Source organism: Neovison vison, chromosome 13 (genome assembly GCF_020171115.1).
Source record: "Neovison vison isolate M4711 chromosome 13, ASM_NN_V1, whole genome shotgun sequence".
Lineage (NCBI taxonomy): Eukaryota > Metazoa > Chordata > Mammalia > Carnivora > Mustelidae > Neogale > Neogale vison.
Window position 1 is genome coordinate 58,372,073 of NC_058103.1, and position 18,665 is coordinate 58,390,737.

The 18,665-nt window shown below is 36.8% G+C and overlaps 1 protein-coding gene across 1 annotated transcript in view; it reads right to left on the reverse strand.

Annotated features, from left to right (window-relative positions):
- Positions 1 to 18,665, reverse strand: part of LOC122894505 — a 102,028-nt gene that overhangs the window by 27,402 nt on the left and 55,961 nt on the right. The window contains exons 3-4 of the mRNA XM_044232340.1: positions 8,156 to 8,242; positions 4,977 to 5,043 (exon numbers count right to left, since the gene is read on the reverse strand). Coding sequence (XP_044088275.1) covers positions 4,977 to 5,043; positions 8,156 to 8,242 — 154 coding nt within the window. The remainder of the gene's footprint in view (positions 1 to 4,976; positions 5,044 to 8,155; positions 8,243 to 18,665) is intronic.

An 18,665-nucleotide genomic window follows, 5' to 3' on the forward strand; every position in this document is an offset into this window, starting at 1 on the left:
GTTATACATATCTATCATCTTTTAGCTATACTATAGCCAACAAATATACTTGCAAAAACAGTGTTCCTTTTATAACTCTAATGTCAAAAATGAGAAGTGCTGTAATACAAGCATTACAATTTCAAAATAGTTATCAAGTAATTGAAAGCTTGGACTTGGAAGCAAGACTACTAGGAGTTCATTTAAGTAATTCTGGATAAATATAAGATGTACTATTACTTCTCATTATGTTAAAGTTTCTAAATTAAATGGCTTAATGGCCACTTAGTTTATCAAACAATTTGACATTTTCATCAAAAACTATAATTTATGATTGAGCTAAGTTTGATAAAATAATTTATTCTATAATACATATTTATCAATCCAAAAGGAGGTAATTTACTATAAGGTGAACTTGTAATTCCTGCTGAGAAAAATCTAAGTAATAAATGCCCTTACAAATATTGTCAGTCTTGATATATATAGTTATGAGCTTGGCAGTAAAACAAATTAGCACAGTCTCTCTCAGTTCACATCTGCTAACAAGGAGTTTATAGTTCTCAATTTATTTTACTTTCAAAAAGGAATAACTTATGAGAGACTATATTTACATCCCTATAATTCTTACTTGTGATCATTTTCTCTGGCACTTGGAGTTATATAGTACAGAGTAGTTCAGGACATTCTTTAGAGTTGAAGACAAAACCAGATAACCACTTCAGTATCCAAATAGTAATTTAAGGTCCTAGATTTTTACTAGGATAAAATAAATGTTCTTCCCAACAAAAAGGTAAACTGATGATAAGAAGGAGTTTAATTTTTACATTTTACAATAGTCTATCTTGGGTAAGCTTAAGGCAGCATTTTTGCAACTTCACTTTGGGGGAAAAAAACAACAACACCTAGTTTTGTGAGGCATTAATGGTAATGCTAAATAACAAGATAGCCATAGCATACTTTACAGTGGTAAAATATTTCGGGAACACCAAATGTTATATCCCACACTCAAAATATTAGATTATTAGGGCCTGAAATGTGTGTGTGTGTGTGTGTGTGTGTGTGTGTGTGTGTAGTATATATATATTACTTTAAATATATATTATATATTATATTATATTATTTATATAATATATATATTTAAAGTATATATATACTTTTAAATATATATATATATAAAACTAAATAAAACTTACTGAACTCAGTATTTCCTAAACTCATAATTATAGACACTTTTGTCACATATTCAGTAATAACCTGAGGAAAATTATTCCACGAAACACTCCTTTTAAAAATCTGACCTAAATGTTATACTAATTGGCACACCCATACTGGATAATTGAGGAAAGGGAGTTTAACAAAGGTACAAATTACAAAGGTGTGGATAAGACTAAGGAAATACAAAATGCTATATTTTGACGGTCTAGCAACATCATGAGACCATTACCACCACCCATAGCCCTAAGGGACAGAGGGAAGGAGCAGAGACTAGAACCCAGCGTAGACTGCTATCATGTGGAGCTGTGGCCTTTGGTAGAGGGACCTAGCCAACCCCATAACATACAGCAAAAAGAAAGCTATGGGAATAAATACTCAGATCCACTCTTTTTTGACTCTGTGATCACCTATCCTTGGTCCCCTGGGCCAAACTCAACCAAAGCCAGGAGACTAAGGGACCACATTAATTCTGATCATAAAGTTCAGCTTTCTTGGACACATAGCAGGTTATAAAAGGGTAAATAATAGATCTGGTTGGGCAAATATCCAGCACAGTAAAACTACATCTGAGGTCTAGTTAATACATTTCCCTTCCAAGTATAGTATATTAGTTTATTAATTTTTTTAAAGATTACTTTGTTGAAATATTTACCTATTAAAATTTACTAAGCTTCTACAACAGTAAACAATGACAAAGGAGCCAACAGCCAAGAAGACATGGGAGAAATGTAACTAAGTAAATGGAAATGCAATTTAATTAGGGCTATAATAGAAGTATGACTAAATTGCTGTAAGTTTACCGGGGTGGGGGGGGGAGTAACTAACTGCCTAGGAAAGCCAAAAAGGCACTAGAGAGGAAGTGATACTTGTTTGAACAGAGTCATAAAGCACAAATAGATTTTCTAGGCAGGGTGGCTGGGACAGTCAGGGAGTGCATTTCTTTCTTTTCTTTTTTTTTTTTAAATTTTATTTTATTTTTTCAGTGTTCTACGATTAATTGTTTATGCACCACACCCAGTCCTTCATGCAATACATGCCCTGAAGGGACCCTAGGTAAAGGTTAGGAGGTGTGAAAAGGCAGGCATATTTTGTTACGGTTTGGTAAGAGGTTCTGAATCGTTGATTATGCAGGGCATGCTCTGGAGTTTGGGGAGGTAAAAATGGAAGCACCGATGAGGTACTTGTCGTAATTCTAGGACTCTGGAATTTGTTCCATACTTAAGATTCATTTTCAATGTCCTTTTAAATAAGAAATTAGAGATTAGTAGACATGTGGACTACAGATGGGGTAAATAGTGACTCTGAGCCCCAACTCAAATCGATATTTACTTATGTCATCCTTCTGAGGCTATGGGTTGCTCTCATACTACAGAGAACAACCTTTTTGTTTTCGACGATGATTGCAACATGATCAATTCAGTGTAATTTTGGAATGTGCTATCTGAAATTGCGGTTGTTCAAATAGTATAAGAGAGCCTTTTAGAGAAGAACAGCCCAAACTGTTCTGTTGGCAGGCTCGCTTTCTGATACATATCACTATGGTTGTGCTAGATAATAACTGGCAAGAGCACACCTTACAAATTTAGCCCTCCATGGTTCACAGAAGTCCTGAGTGCCAATTTTCATAGAAACTTAAATTAATCCTTCCTCCACTGCCTTGTCCAATTAACTGTTCTCCAATTAACTTCAAAACAAAATAAGATTTCCAATAAAAGACTTCAGGGCACAACCTAACTTTGGATGGCATTTACAAATTACTTCCCCTTCCTGGCCTGATTATTATCAGATCAAACCGTGAATGAACCATTCTGAATTATTGAATGTAATGAACCAAAGAAATAGAAATGTGCTTGTGGGGATAAAAGTTCATTCTCCTGAGGTCTTTCTGTATTTCCATCCCGTGTGTTGTTTCTTAGATCAATGCTTAGAAGAACATCTCAAAAATAGTAGCAAGTGCTTTAGTCCTTTGTCTGAAATATGTTTTTTCCTTAGGTCCTGTTCATCTCTGTCTTGGCCACCAAACAGACATCTAAGGGCACTAATGCATAATGCTTTTTGATAATCAATATTCAAGAAATGTATAAAAGAGCATCCTTGACACTTAAAGGCTGTTTTGCCTAAACCAGCCCTTCTCCAAATCCCTATTTCAACTCCATCCCCATAGTAAAATAATTTTCTTTATTCTTGGCCTATTCCTATTCTTGGCCTAACCCTCCCACCCCATCCCTACCTTGTGAGTTACCTCAGAGCACTTAACATATCAATACAACAATTATTTAGCCACATTTCTCTCTTGCTTCCTAGACTGTGATTCCTTAATCTCAGGAACTATTTCTAATATACCCTTGTAACCCCAGAAAGCCATAAATGAGTATATGATAAATTGAAGGGACCTTTACCATAAATAGCAACCACTGAAATAATATACAACTTATTTTTCTAGTCCTAACCATACTGTCAATATCTTACCCCAGAAATCAATCAAGAGTAGCACCACTGAAAGAGAACTGGAGTATGAGGCTCAGTTGCTCTGAATCATAATGATTCAGAGACTGGAAAATATTTCACCTCAACTCCAAACTACTATCATGCATATTGGACCCCAAGTTCTCATCCAAATAGACTTTTAACCTGCCATCCATTTCAACTGTGGTTCTCATTTTGGTTGTCACATCTCCTTGAAACTAAGAAGTACTTGTACAACCCTAAAACTAAAATATCTTTATTTTTAAAAGTTACAACCACCAGTTGGAAGTAAACCAACTACAGTAAAAATATCTGAACAAAATACAAAAAGGAAATTACCTAAAAACTCTGAAAAGTAGTAAGTAGACTGAAAAGGACAGTCAATACTTGAAGTGGCCAGTACAGTAGTTTCCTAGAGTACTGCCCCTCACCCCCCCCTTCACCTATTACAGATTGAATCGTATCCCTCCAAAATTTATGTTGGGTTCCTAACACCTAGTATTTAAATGTGACCTTATTTGGATATAGTGTCCTTTCAGAGATGATCAAGTTAAAATGAGGTCATTAGGGTGGTCCCTAATCCAATAGGACTGATATCCTTATAAAAGGAGAAAATTTGATCACAGAGACATGCACACAGGAAGAATGCCATGTGAAGATCACAACCTTACTGCCACACCAAGAAGCTACCAGAGGCTGGGAGAGAGGCCTGGAACAGATCCCTGGAACAGAAATCTCCCTAGTGCCAGAGGGAATATGGCCCTGACAGCACCTTGATCTCAGTGTTCTAGCCTTCAGAGCAATGAGACAAATTTCTATGGTTTGAATTACTCACTTTATGGCAATTTGTTATGGCAGCTCTACAAACTTAATATATCATCCTTTCTTTCCTGGCTTTGACGAAGATGACCCCAGTTATGGAACTACTCAGCGGGCATAGACAGCAAAAATCTAAGAGAGAATTCCTGTCTTTCTAGAAAGAGAACAAGGCACAGTGGATCCTAGAAGCCAAAAAGTGTGTGTGTTGGGGGCGGGGGTGTTCCTGTCAAGTAGAGAGATGGAGTCGGGAATTCCATGATCCAGCACAAGTTCCAGGCTCACCCCTGCATGCATATGCTATATGCACAATACAAACCCAATTCACTACAAAGGTTATAAGAGCTGAATAATGCAAAACATGATCTACTTGCTAAAATAAGCCCTGAGTGGCATGCACAGAATTTAGTCAAAGCAACATAGTAAAGGTTTTGAAAAACGAATTGATATTAGAAATCCCACCCACAGAAAGAGAAATAAAATGAATGGTCTAAACTTACCCAGGTTGTAGGCTGATTACCTCAAAATTTAAGATGGTTGGGGTGAGAAAGTAGAAATCAACATTATCTGGAGGACAAAAAAACACATGATGTAAAATTCAAAATATTATATTTATATATTATATAATTATATAATATATAATATTTATATATCAGCATATAAATACAACACAATTTGATCAATTCTCATTGGAAAAGACAATCAAGTAATTAAAATCCCACAATGACCTAGATGTTGAAATCATCAGTCGAATACTTTAAAAGCATCCATCGTAACATCCATATGTTCATGAAATGTTAGCAAGAAATTTAGAACTTGATACATGCATGAAAAGTAACAAATGCTAAACATTTGGACAATATTCTTCTTAAGTTCTTTAAAAGATGCATTTTTTTTTTTTTAAAGATTTTTTTTTTTATTTTATTTATTTTGAGAGAGAGAGACAGTGAGAGAGAGCACGAGCGAGGAGAAGGTCAGAGAGCGAAGCAGACTCCCCATGGAGCTGGGAGCCTGATGTGGGACTCGATCCCGGGACTCCAGGATCACGCCCTGAGCTGAAGGCAGTCGTCCAACCAACTGCGCCACCCAGGCGTCCCCAAAAGATGCATTTTTTGAAGAAAACAAAATGAGTATTTCCTGGTGGTGCTGTTAATGTATGTATAGGATATACATTATATGTGTGTGACAACTCTAATATAGGGAGAAGGATAAAGGGGCCTATGAGAGATCATAAAAAGCACAGACCATAAAACAGATCTTAACAAATTTGAAGAATTAAGAACCTAGAAAAAGTATGTCCTCTAATAACAGAATTAAACTGAAAAACAACCCTATTATCTTTCAACTGATGAAGGAAAATAGAAAATAAAAAGAAACAAATTGACACAACAGCATAAATAAACCTGAAGTATACTAAGTAAGGGAAGCCAGAATCAAAAAACCTTATAGTAGATGATTCCATTTATACGACATTACGGACAAGGTAAAACTACACAGACACAGTAGATCATTTGTTGTCAAGAATTAGGGGCAGCATGAGGAAATAAATTGGGGTAATAAGCTTCTTCTATATCTTGATGGTAGTAGTTAAGGACACTGCCCATTTGTTATAATTCTCAGAACTGTACACCAAAAAGAACTTTATTGTGCTAGTTTAAAAAAATACAAATTTTAAAAAGCATTTTAAAGTTAAGGTTTCCAGAGTCTTCTGTCCCTCTTAGAAAATGTCAAAGTATGGGACTATTAGGATAAACAACAATTGATCTCTATGAATATTTATGACCTGAGAACAAAAATATATTAAGACACTTAAATAGGTTTTTCACACACATTGTGTGTTTAAATACTGCTCTTCCCTACCTTAACACCATTTGGTAAGACAGATGGCAAATTCTAGAACTACAAAACTCTTGTGTTCTTATCCAAAGACAAGAATGTAAAAAGAACAACTAAGATATGGTGATCTGTAAATACATATATACATATATGTATGTATATATATATTTGATCACTGAGATGAGAAAAATACAGTTTTTCCTATATATTTGGCCCCTCAGATGATAAAAACCTAGTTTTCATATATATTTGGTCTCTGTCCACAGTTCCTGGTTCACAGCTCCCAAAACCACTGGAATTTCCTGTGGTAAGAGCATAAAGCTGACTTTTGCTAGGTTTCTGAGCTGACTTTTGGACCCCACTCAAAGGCAGAAACTAGTCACCGGGAGCAACCACAATGTGATTACAGGGGTGAAACTTTCAGCTCTAGCTCAACTCCCAGAGAGGGGAGATATGCTGGACCTAGTCAATCATGACTGTGTAAGGAAGCCTTCACTTTAAAAAAAAAAAAAAGGCAGAGGTTCGAAGACTTTCCATGCTGATGAACTCACACAGAAGTCCCAGGAGAGTGGTATACTTGGAGAGGGCATGGAAGCTCCACACCCTTTCTCCATACTTTGCTGCATATATTCCTTCATCTGGCTCTGGATTCATATTATACTATGTCCTTTAATAAGCTGGTAAAGCTAAGTGTTTCCCTAAGTTCTGTGAGCTGCTCTAGCAAATTAATCAAATCTGAGGAAGAGGATGTTGGAATGTGCAATCTGTAGCCTATTGGTCAAAAGCACAGGTAACAACCTGTGGCTTACAAACTGGAGGTAGAGGGAAGTCTTGTAGGACTGAGCCCTTAGCCTGTAAAATCTGATGCTCTTTCTATCTCCTGATAGATGGTGTCAGAATTGAGTTGAACTAGCAGACCCCCAGCTAGTGTTCGAGAATTGCTTTGCATTGAGGGAAACCCTCCTGCCACCCTGAGGGAGGAATCTTGAGGAAGAGCTTATAGAAGTCCTGTTTTATCTCTTTTGTTGCTGTTAATTTAATTAACATTGATTTCATTTGAGTACACAGTATGATTGCTGATACCTTTTTTTACAAGTTCAATTTTTTAATTTAAATTCAATTAAGATATAGTGTATTATTAGTTTCAGAGGTAGAGTTCCATGATCCTACTCTATCTCTGAACGAAAGTTCTTTCTGCTTTTCCCCATTCATTCAAAAGCTCTAAAGAATTTCCCAACTGTTAACTTTCTCTTTTCTCCTAATTAGTAATGTTTTAGCAAAAGTAGTAAAAAGAGGAAGGGTGAATTCCATTTGCTCTAAGGAAGAGTCCATTTTCTCTCTTTTACCCCCCCTGACATGAGAAGGGCAAAGTAGATAAACATAGACTCCTTGTCCAAACAAAACAAACTCAAGCAGTCTTATTTTAAAGGTTAAAGGAAAATAGCCAGTGTTAATTTAAGATATCCAACTGTTTGCATTCAATTAAAAGGGTTAGGTAAATAGTTGCAAAGAGTTTACCACAATGAGTATTTGCTATTGAGTATTTGCTACTGTGTATTTTTTTTTAAAGATTTTATTTATTTATTTGACAGAGATCACAAGTAGGTAGAGAGGCAGGCAGAGAGAGAGAGAGAGGAGGAAGCAGGCTCCCTAATGAGCAGAGAGCCCGACTCGGAATTCGATCCCAGGACCCTGAGATCATGACCCGAACCAAAGGCAGCGGCTTAACCCACTAAGCCACCCAGGCGCCCGCTACTGTGTATTATAATTATTCTAATAAAAGTATCTATTGGGATAGCAGCAAAATTAGGATAATAAATTCAGTTGTGATTCTGGCTCTTACGTTTCTTGGGTCTCTGGTACTTCAATATTGATCTGGAGAGTCTTGAATGTGATGAGTAAATGTAAATAAGAGAATCGTTTGCACTACCTGGAAGTGGAAATCAGAAAGTAGCTTCGATCACATAAAGATGAAAAGTTAGCAAATATCTATTTGTTTTGGTATAGGAAAACTGTACTATACAGAGCTTACAGTTTTGACTTACTATAATATTTCTCCCTGATGGTAATAGTCCACATAATTCAACAGAGAATTATTTATATAGTCAATATTTATTAAAACCTTTTCCATTGTTTGTGTATAATGATAGTGGTTGCTATCTAAAATGAGGCTACCTGTACACCAGTAAAAACTTTGACAGACAGCAACAAATGGAGTAAAACAACAAAAACAAAAAACCCTTGGGTAAAACAGAGGCCTCCGTCATCACAAAGTTAATGAAATGAGGGATTCATCTAAATCCATCTGTTCTGGCTGAGGTTTGACACCTCTAATAATTTTCTGTTCCAATTTAAATATCAAAGGGGCTTCAAAGACAGAAGCAGGGATTCCAAGAATATGGTAGTTTAGGGGCCAGGGAGTAAGGGGTGAGTTTCAGCCTGAGTCAAAAAAGAATGGGTCCAGAGACTATCAGTAGATGAATACAGGATCCTAACTCCTTTGCTACTATTGAGGAAGGGGATTGCTGAATGCCTGAAGTTTTCCCACAGGATTTCACCCTTCTGTCCATTGTTTCCTCAACCACCCCTCTCCTGACCACCACCACCACCACCACATAACCCTAGCCTACCACCACACCCTCTGCCTTTATGGAGATCAGGAGCTGGGCAAAGGTCAGCGCCAATTGCCAACTGTTTGATATTCAAGTTCACATTATTTCTGTGTTATCCACCTACTGCTACATTTGGGAGACTAAAAGAATGCAAGTTTTTGGAGACACAAATCTGGTAAGTACTTAATGCATAGAAGTTGTTGTGGAGGTCTTAGACTTCCATGTAAGAATGCCAAATCTTAATCTTGGGGAAAACTACCGTGCTGTAATAAGCACTAGGGATTTCAAAATCTAGCCGTGGAGAAGATCCTCAATTACATATGTATTTTACTGAATTATAGTTGTAACAGTGCTAAAATACTGTGTAATCCTTGGTTTTCATCTCCTGTCACAAAGCAGATCCTTCTTATGTATCATCAGTCTAAACCCATAAAGCACAAGCTGGGGTGGGGGTGGGGGGTGGAGAGGAGGAATGCTATGGCTTCAGATATTTGCCAACACCTGTCTTACAAAAGCCTAAATGTCCCATGGGTTCAACTCCTTCAAGGCTTGTTTTTATTTGAGAGTAGATTGCTGCAGTTGAGCGACTATAGCAGGCATATGAAAAAAAACTCCTAGCTCTTATGGACTCCTAGGCTTATTCTTGGAAAGGTCTCTCTGCCCCATTAAAATAAACATGCAGTCTTCTGTTCCAAATAACCTTAGAAATCTTGTATTGCTCCAATCCTGTTAAGTCTGTTATGATCTAGTCTGAGAGTTCATCTAACCCCTAGACTCAGAACTAAAAAGCCCCTCTCCTCAAAAGGAAAAAGAAAAAAAAAAAAAAAAAAAAAAAGTCTGACAGCTGGGACTTGGAGTTTCTAAAAGTGTGCCTGAAGCACATGAGCCCAGATACATCCACAGAATATCAATACAGCCATTAAATCCAAGAGCTAAAAATTCCACACACCAACACAGAAGAGGAATCTTCCCAGAGACTAGAAACTCCGCAAATACAGGGCTTTGCTAAATTGCTCCCTGAGTTTTGCAAATCAGGCTCTCCAAACTCCAGAACTTTTTATCATCAGGGACTGTCTGCATTTCTGTCTTTTCCTTCAGGCATACCAGCACACTGAGACAGCATTACAGTCAACACATCTGTTCAGCTAAGGCAAAAGCAGCAATTCAGGGAGACATACCTAACTAAAGGAAACTGCATTTATACGTAATTACCCGTGGTGTTGTAATGGTGCAAGTTTTATGATATTCATCTTATAGATTTATATTGCTACATGGGGTGTCATTTTGAATTATTGCTAGATTAATAAAACCACAAGACCGGGTTTAAGTGGAAGGTTTATGAAAAGTGTTTATGACAGGATCAGTCAGGCTTCAGGCAGGATTAAACTTAAAACTTTTTACGGTTTGGGATTGAATTGCTTAATGAACCAATCAGCACTTTATTTTCTGCCTTCAGCCAAACATTTTTTAAAAAGGATTCTCAACCATTAATCATCAATTTAGACTCCCACAGGTACTAAATATAAACACGTGTGAAACCTAACCCCTCAGGAGGCAAAAAGGACCTCAACTTTGTGTCTCAAAGGAGAAGATCTGACAAAAATATCAGCATAACTCTTCGAATGCGTTCATGGGATTAGAAGCATCATTTTCTCTATGATAAGATTTTAGGACCAAAAACTCAAGTTTGGTCATGAGAATGTTAGTATCCCCAAAGATAAATTTGAGTTGTTGCTAATTGCTCTCTTTAAGGCAGATCAAAAGCAATTAGTAGAATATTCCCTGATCGGCATTTTCAGAAGTACTTCGACTGTTTCTGCAACTGAAGCGCCCAAATGGTATGAACGGAAGAACACTTGCATTGAAAATATTGCAGGACCGAATTTAAAAAATATCTTTTTTTTTTAATGTAGTTAACATATTAAGGAACTTATTAACCTCTACAATCCAGAAGAGAGGGGGAGTCAGAATAGTTTTTAAAGATCTTTTAAAGAGTAGTACATGGGGTATGACAGAATTCTAAATAACCTCTGATTGTATGGATTTGAACAAACAATAGGATAAGAGCATTCTTTAAAATGAATCCTCTGGGGACGCCTGGGTGGCGCAGTTGGTTAAACGACTGCCTCCGGCTCAGGGCGTGATCCTGGAGTCCCGGGATCGAGTCCCACATCAGGCTCCCAGCTCCATGGGGAGTCTGCTTCTCCCTCTGACCTTCTCCTCGCTCATGCTCTCTCTCACTGTCTCTCTCTCTCAAATAAATAAAATAAAATCTTAAAAAAAAAAAAAATGAATCCTCTGCCTACTTTAAAAGTGTTTCATGGCAAAACTGTCCCATGTGAAAATGTTAAACCTATCCCACAGTTGACTAAAGCATTCTTTAAATATTTTAAATGCAATATATAGAAAGTCATAATTCTCAAAAATTAAAATTTTACAAATACAAAATCAGTATCTTGTAATCAATGGGATGTTCTATTTACAGAGCATTTTAACTTTCTCAGTGGCTTCACTATACTCTATAATTTTATCTTCACCAAAGGGAATTAAATCTCAAGGTCAAAGTGACTCATCAGAAGCAGTAAGTGGTAAAGGTGAGATTTGAGCATATTATCTTTGGATTATAAATCTAGGGGGGTTGTACTATATGAATACCCCCTACTCTAAGGGTAGAGCTTATAGATTTGTTACTTGGATAGTTATGCTCAACCTGAGTTGCTAAGTAAGTGAATATGCCTTATCGACCCAGATCTTTATGTGTTGAAAGAATACTGGGCTTGGGAGTTAAGACAACAAACAAATTCTGACCCTATTACTACAATTTACTACTTATGGGCAACTCCGTTTGCCTTTCCAAACTTCTGTTTCTGTAAATATAAGAGAGTCATAAAATGTAATAAAAAAAAATGTGTTATGAATCTAAAGAGTAACTGTTAAAGATGCTAGAAATAGTAAACCTACATTATTTGTATCTAATTCAATCCTTCTTTAAAGCATTTAATACCACACTTTATTTACATCTGATACCTAAATGCTTCTAAGCATTGCCAGCTTCCATACACAAAAGCATCTAAGCTATTTAATTCAGTGAAACAACTTCATGTTTGAATAATGGTTGAATTCAATTACTATTTTGCTGTTTGAATTACCAGTATGAATGTACTGACTATAGTCAGTAACCTAAATTCTAGTAACAAAGAAGTTTCTTGCTTCTTTAAAGTGTAGTAAGAGGCTGAAGAGAAAATCTGGGCCATTCAGAAGCTTTTAACAGTCTTCTCAAAAGGGGCATTTGTTAAAGCCCCCCCTGCCAAAAGAAAGTCAAAATATGAATTCAAGTTATAAAAACATGAGAACAAAATATGAATTCAAGAAGATCTAGAAAGTTGTAATATCCACAGTGGAAGAAAACATTTAAGGGTTTACGTTGTCTCAGACAACCTGCTGAGCCGATTTCAAACATTATCTCATCTGAACCCCATACAATTTCTGTGGGAGTATTGATATAGTTCCTATTTCACAGCTGATGTTTCCAGAGCTAGAATGCTTTGTTTGTGGCACACAGCTTAGAAGGAAAGAGTTGATACCCACCACATTTCTATCCACCATACACTAGAAGAGATGGTTTCCTTCCCTTGATGTCCCTATTCCTCTCCCTCCAGTCTCCTATTTCCTTCACCTAGCCCCAAGTTCCTTTGGTGGTCTGGTTTTACACCCCAACCTTCTCTGAAAAAAAAAAAAAAATGGTTTTATTACTGTATGCTAGCATATATCCCTATTATATGCAAGATATATATATACCCTTGTTATATGCTAAACATATATACCTAGTATATACACACACACACCTAATATGTATCCTGTATTAGCATTTTTTATACCTCTTTGCTTCATAAAAGATGAACAGAGTAATAAATAAAAAGAAGATCGTCCTTGACGCCTCTATATAAATATCCTCATCCTACCACAATGTGAGGGAAGAGTAGATGGTGACTCAGCTATTCAGTTCATTAAAGAATGGCAGGTCCCATTGATTAAACTACACTGTTAGCCAGCTACAGGCCCAGCCCCTTCATAGGCAATGTCTGCACATTCATCTATTACCCACACCTGCATTCAGTTCCTCAAACTTGTCAACCTCTTCCTTACCTGAAGCCTCTCTTCAACATCTAGACCTTATTTTAAATGTTACAGCCCAGAAAGGTCATCCCTGACCTTATGCTCTAAAGAATTTCCCCAATTATTTTTGCTCAAAACAATGTTGATTCTCACTGTAACCTTTTAGTTTGTAATTGCTTGAAATATTAACCTCTTCACTTATTATTGTCCTATAAGATGACAAGGACTAAATTTTTCAAAATGTTGTGCATCTAACCTTATCCACATCGAAAACCATTCCAACACTCTATACTGAACACTTTTTCTATTCAGCAGTTTCTCCCCTCTCCCCTTTCCCTCTTGTACCTGGTTATGACCAATCCGGGTCTGTCTCTACAGATCTATCTATTCAAAATATTTTATATAATAAGAATCACGAAATATGTGACTTTTCTTATCTAGCTTCTGTCACCTAGCATCATGTGTTGGAGGTTCAACCACATTATAATATACATCAGCACTTTCTTCATTTTATAGTTAAATATTCCACTATATGTATGTACCACATTTGTTTACCCACTCAACGACTGATGGGCATTTGTGTCATTTGATTACCATGAATGAGAGGTTATTTTTTTTTTTTTAAGTATATTAGGGTCACATGTTGAAGTAGTTCCACATTTAGTGATAGGATATCTAGATATGCTTTAAAACACCTCAGTCAAAAAAAAAAAAAGAAAGAAAAGAAAGTGGATATTGATGAAAGAAGATTGGAAATGAGTACAGAGGTGTTAATTATACTATTCTATTTTTTTTAAAGATTTTATTTATTTATTTGACAGACAGAGATAACAAGTAGGCAGAGAGGCAGGCGGGGAGGGGGGAGGCTCCCTGCTGAGCAGAGAGCACAATGCGGGGCTCGATCCCAGGACCCCAAGACCATGACCTGAGCTGAAGGCAGAGGCTTAACCCACTGAGCTACCCAGGCTCCTCTATACTATTCTATTTTTATATATGATTAAACAATTCCATAGTTAAGAATTTTTTAAAGATTGGAAAATCTTTAAAATCTGAATTAGACTCTTATTTTTATAAGATGTATATTCCAGTATGCCTCACATCCTCATCCTGTCAAAAATATTTTATATGCAGAATGAATGCTCTGGCTGGCTAGTGGAGGAAGGTAATCTGGAAAGTTAATAAAATACTGACTAGAGTCTGTTGGGGAAATAGAATTAAAAACAGGTTTTCCTTTCCACCCAGAAAAATCTCTCCATAAAAGTAGAAGAGAAAAAAACAATTTAAAATTGAATAATCGGGGACGCCTGGGTGGCTCAGTTGGTTGGACGACTGCCTTCGGCTCAGGGCGTGATCCTGGAGTCCCGGGATCGAGTCCCACATCGGGCTCCCAGCTCCATGGGGAGTCTGCTTCGCTCTCTGACCTTCTCCTCGCTCATGCTCTCTCTCACTGTCTCTCTCTCTCAAATAAATAAATAAAATTAAAAAAAAATAAAAAAATAAAATAAAATTGAATAATCGGGCGCCTGGGTGGCTCAGTGGGTTAAGCCGCTGCCTTCGGCTCAGGTCATGATCTCAGGGTCCTGGGATCGAGGCCCGCATCGGGCTCTCTGCTCAGCAGGGAGCCTGCTTCCTCCTCTCTCTCTGTCTGCCTCTCTGCCTGCTTGTGATCTCTCTCTGTCAAATAAATAAATAAAATCTTTAAAAAAAATTAAAAAAATAAATAAATAAATAAAAAATAAAATAAAATTGAATAATCATTAAGCCAGAATGTGATATGCACTTCAGGCAATCTGCTGAGATTGTAAAGTCACAAAAAAATCTCACCCTTCATGTAGCCATGCAGATACAACTCACTAGAAGAGAAACAACTAGTCATCAGGAGGATTTGACCCAACCATTTGCACACAGAGTTCATCCCAAATTCACTTGGTAGTTGGGGGTGACCATCTGTATCAGCTAAGTGGCTTTATCCAAAGGAAAAATTAATTTCCCATAGCTTTATGAAAAGAGGTAGTTTTGCAACATGGAGGAATGACCTAGGCTCCTACCACCTCACAGAACCAGGGAGAGAGAAGCAAGATCTCCCCTGATTGTATTTCAAAGATATACTTCCCAGGTGTTGGCTTGAGGATATTTGTCTTTTTAAAGGATTTATATACATTTCAAAGAGATGAAAAATGAAGTTTACAGTTTTCTAAAGTAAATGTTTTAAGAAAAGGTGGGAGACCATGAGAGACTCTTATTTTCAACCCGGAAAAATTGAACCTATTATTTTTCATTTGTATTTGCCACTATATACCCCTTGTAGAAATAGGAAATAACACCCAGAATGGCTCAGTTGGTTAAGTGACTGCCTTTGGCTCATGTCATGATCCCAGGGTCCTAGGATCGAGTCCCATATCGGGCTCTCTGCTCAGCAGAGAGTCTGCTTCTCCCTCTCCCTCTGCCTGCTTGTGCTCTCTATCTCTCTGTCAAATAAGTAAATAAAATCTTAAAAAAAAAAAAAAAAAGAGAGAAAGAACAGGTTATTTCATTGTAAATCAACACAATAGTGTTTTGTCTCCAAAACTTGTGTGACTATCCACTTATGCTAAGAGTATGTTCAAGAGAAAGAAAATAAATCTATAGTTTACATGACATGCATGTGACAAAGTGCAATGAAGTGCATCTTTTGAAGTTGTAATATGCATTTGAGTCATCTGGAGATCTTATTAAAATACAGATTTTTTGACTCGTTAGGTCTGGGATTGGGCCTGAAATTCTCTACTTCTAAGAAGCTGTGGCAGATCTGCTACCATGAACTGAGTGTCAAGGCTCTACGTCAGTTATTCAAGTTGCGTCTCCAAACCAGCAGCAGCAGCTTTACCAGGCAACTTAGAAATTCAAATTCCTAGGCCTAGTCCCAGAGTACTGATTCAGAAACTGTACTGAATTGTAACAAGATCCTCTGGTCAGTGTTATAATGTGATAACTTCTGCTGTAGACTGATGAGTTTCATTTTTAGATGTACACTGGAATCACTTGGGAAGTTTAAAAAAAAATACCGACCCCCTGTGTCTACCCCAAGAGACTGATTTAATCGGCATGGAGCAAGGCCTAGGAATTTTTAGATCTCCCTGGTGAATCTAATATGCAGCAAAGTTTGAGAACCACTGAACAAGAAAGTTAAGTTCTACACAAGCAGGAATTTTTTGGTCATTGCTGAATCCCAAGTACCTAGAAAAATGTCTGGTACCAGTTGACATCCCATAAATATTTGCTGAATCAATAAAAGGATGGGCAGAAAAACAAACCCCCAAGTTACTCTAAAAACAGTTTGATGATATACAGAAGAAATATATTTGTCATCCTTCTCTAGTGGGAAATCTGTTTTCAGTTTAGAACATAATGTAGATATGATCTTTCCCATCAAAATACATTTGAAATACCCCATCATCATCACAGCAAGGTTTTGGGGCCAAAAAAAAGACTCAAAACTTTTGAAAACACAACAACAACAACAAACCCACCACCCTTAGAATACGAGAACTAAATATAGCTCTTAAATATAAAAATACAAAGCATCAGCTTGGCAAGTTGTAGAGAATATTGAAGGAGACATAAACGCTACAGTATAGAAACAAAGACTTAGGACACATAGAATTGCTTTTCAGAAAAGGATAGGACTGTATAGATCAAAGCAAAACAGAAGCTATCTTTTGGCCATCCTAGTTAAAAGTTCCTGAGTGGGGAAAAAAAAAATTATTTGGAAACCACAAAGCATAATATTCATAGTTGTATGTAAGCAATGTGCATAGCAAAATATATAATTTTATAAGGAAGACTGTCATAATCTCAAAACAGAACATTACTACAATATTAACTTTTTTAAAATTTTTATTTATTTGATAGAGATCACAAGTAGACAGAGAGGCAGGCAGAAGAGAGGGGGAAGCAGGCTCCCCACCGAGCAGAGAGCCCTATGTGGGGCTCGATCCCAGGACCCTGGGATCATGACCTGAGCTGAAGGCAGAGGCCTCAACCCACCAAGCTACCCAGGTACCCCTGCAATACTAACTTTTTGCTGCATGGTAAGAAAAGAACACATGTCAATATTTGTTGGGATATAATAACAAAGAGCAGGCAAAAATAGCATACTTTCAAAACAGTCATTTTTTTATTTGAAACTTATCTGCACTAAATCATCACTCCTTTAAGCTGCTCCAGAATGCAGGGCATTGAATTAAAAGAGCTTCTCTTCTACATTACAGTTTCACAAGGAATGTCTAATATTCAAACCAAGAAAGGGTTAACATTTAGAAGGCTTATTCCATGTTCCCTTAATGCTTACAGGAGTGAAACTTGCCCAAATACAGGGAATCTCCTGCTGAGGCTCAGAAATTAAACACAGGAAGTTAAACCCAGAGAAATCAGTGCACTGGGAAGAAAAATGAGAAATAGGAACTTGTTTCTTGAAATGGAGTTTAGAATGGCACAATGGCACAATAAAAAAAAAAAAAAAAAAAAGAAAGAAAGAGAAAAAGAAAGAAAGAAAAGGAAAAAAAAAAAAGAAACCAAGTTCCAGGTTTTAGGATTAAGGAATAGAATCAGTAAAATAAGCCAGAAGGATAAAAAAAGTGCTGAGCTACTACACTTATATTTCTTGAATTTCTCTTTATTAAGACCTCATTGTTCCCAAGGCTAAAGAATGTAGAGACTGAAATTTCCATTTAAAGGTAAGTGGTCACAGCTGTGAAGGCCATGCAGGAACAGGAAACCACACAACACATTATCATTTCCATAACTTCAGGGTAATATAAAATGGTCAAAAAAAAGGTCCAAAAAGATCTTTAAGGGAAAATTAAACTGAACAAAATTGGAAACTGTAAAATAGTTGACTGTAAATATGAGGATTCCTTTTACACAGAGGTAATACTATATTTTATTTAAGACTCAATATTAGGAAAATCCAAAACAACAAAGTACTTTTAGTCTTGAACAAATTCCCAAGAAAACATTATTTGGGTTTATTGTTATCTTTTGACTTGAGTCTTCTATTTGACTTTCTTTCCTTATAACTTGATTTATAAAGACTAACTGTGAAAGTCACAACTTCTACAATATCTTGTATTAAAAAAAAAAAAAAACCTATTATCTTAAAGAAGTTAATATATGGGGTACCTGGGAGGCTCAGCGTGTTAAGTCTCTGCCTTTGGCTCAGGTCATGATCTCAGGGTCCTGGGATCAAGCCCCGCATCAGGTTCTCTGCTTGGCAGGGAGCCTGCTTCCCCATTCCGCCTGCCTCTCTGCCTATTTGGGATCTCTGTCTGTAAAATAAATAAATAAAATCTTAAAAAAAAAAAAAAAAAAGAAAGAAAGTTAATATATGTATGTACTTTTTGATTCAGAAAGGAAATCAAATCCAGAAGTTCTGTAGAGAAAAGTGGGGTCAGACAGAAGCAGTTTGCCAATGAGCAGCTATATTTGGCACCAATGCATCCAAACCAGATTATGAAAGAAGAGAATGAGTTTCCAGAGAGGGAGCAAGATCTGAGGTATCACTATAGGAAAGAGGTTCTCTACACTTGGCCTGATTAGGTGTACCCTATTTGATGTAGGTGGTCCCTGGAAAGGGTGACCACCATT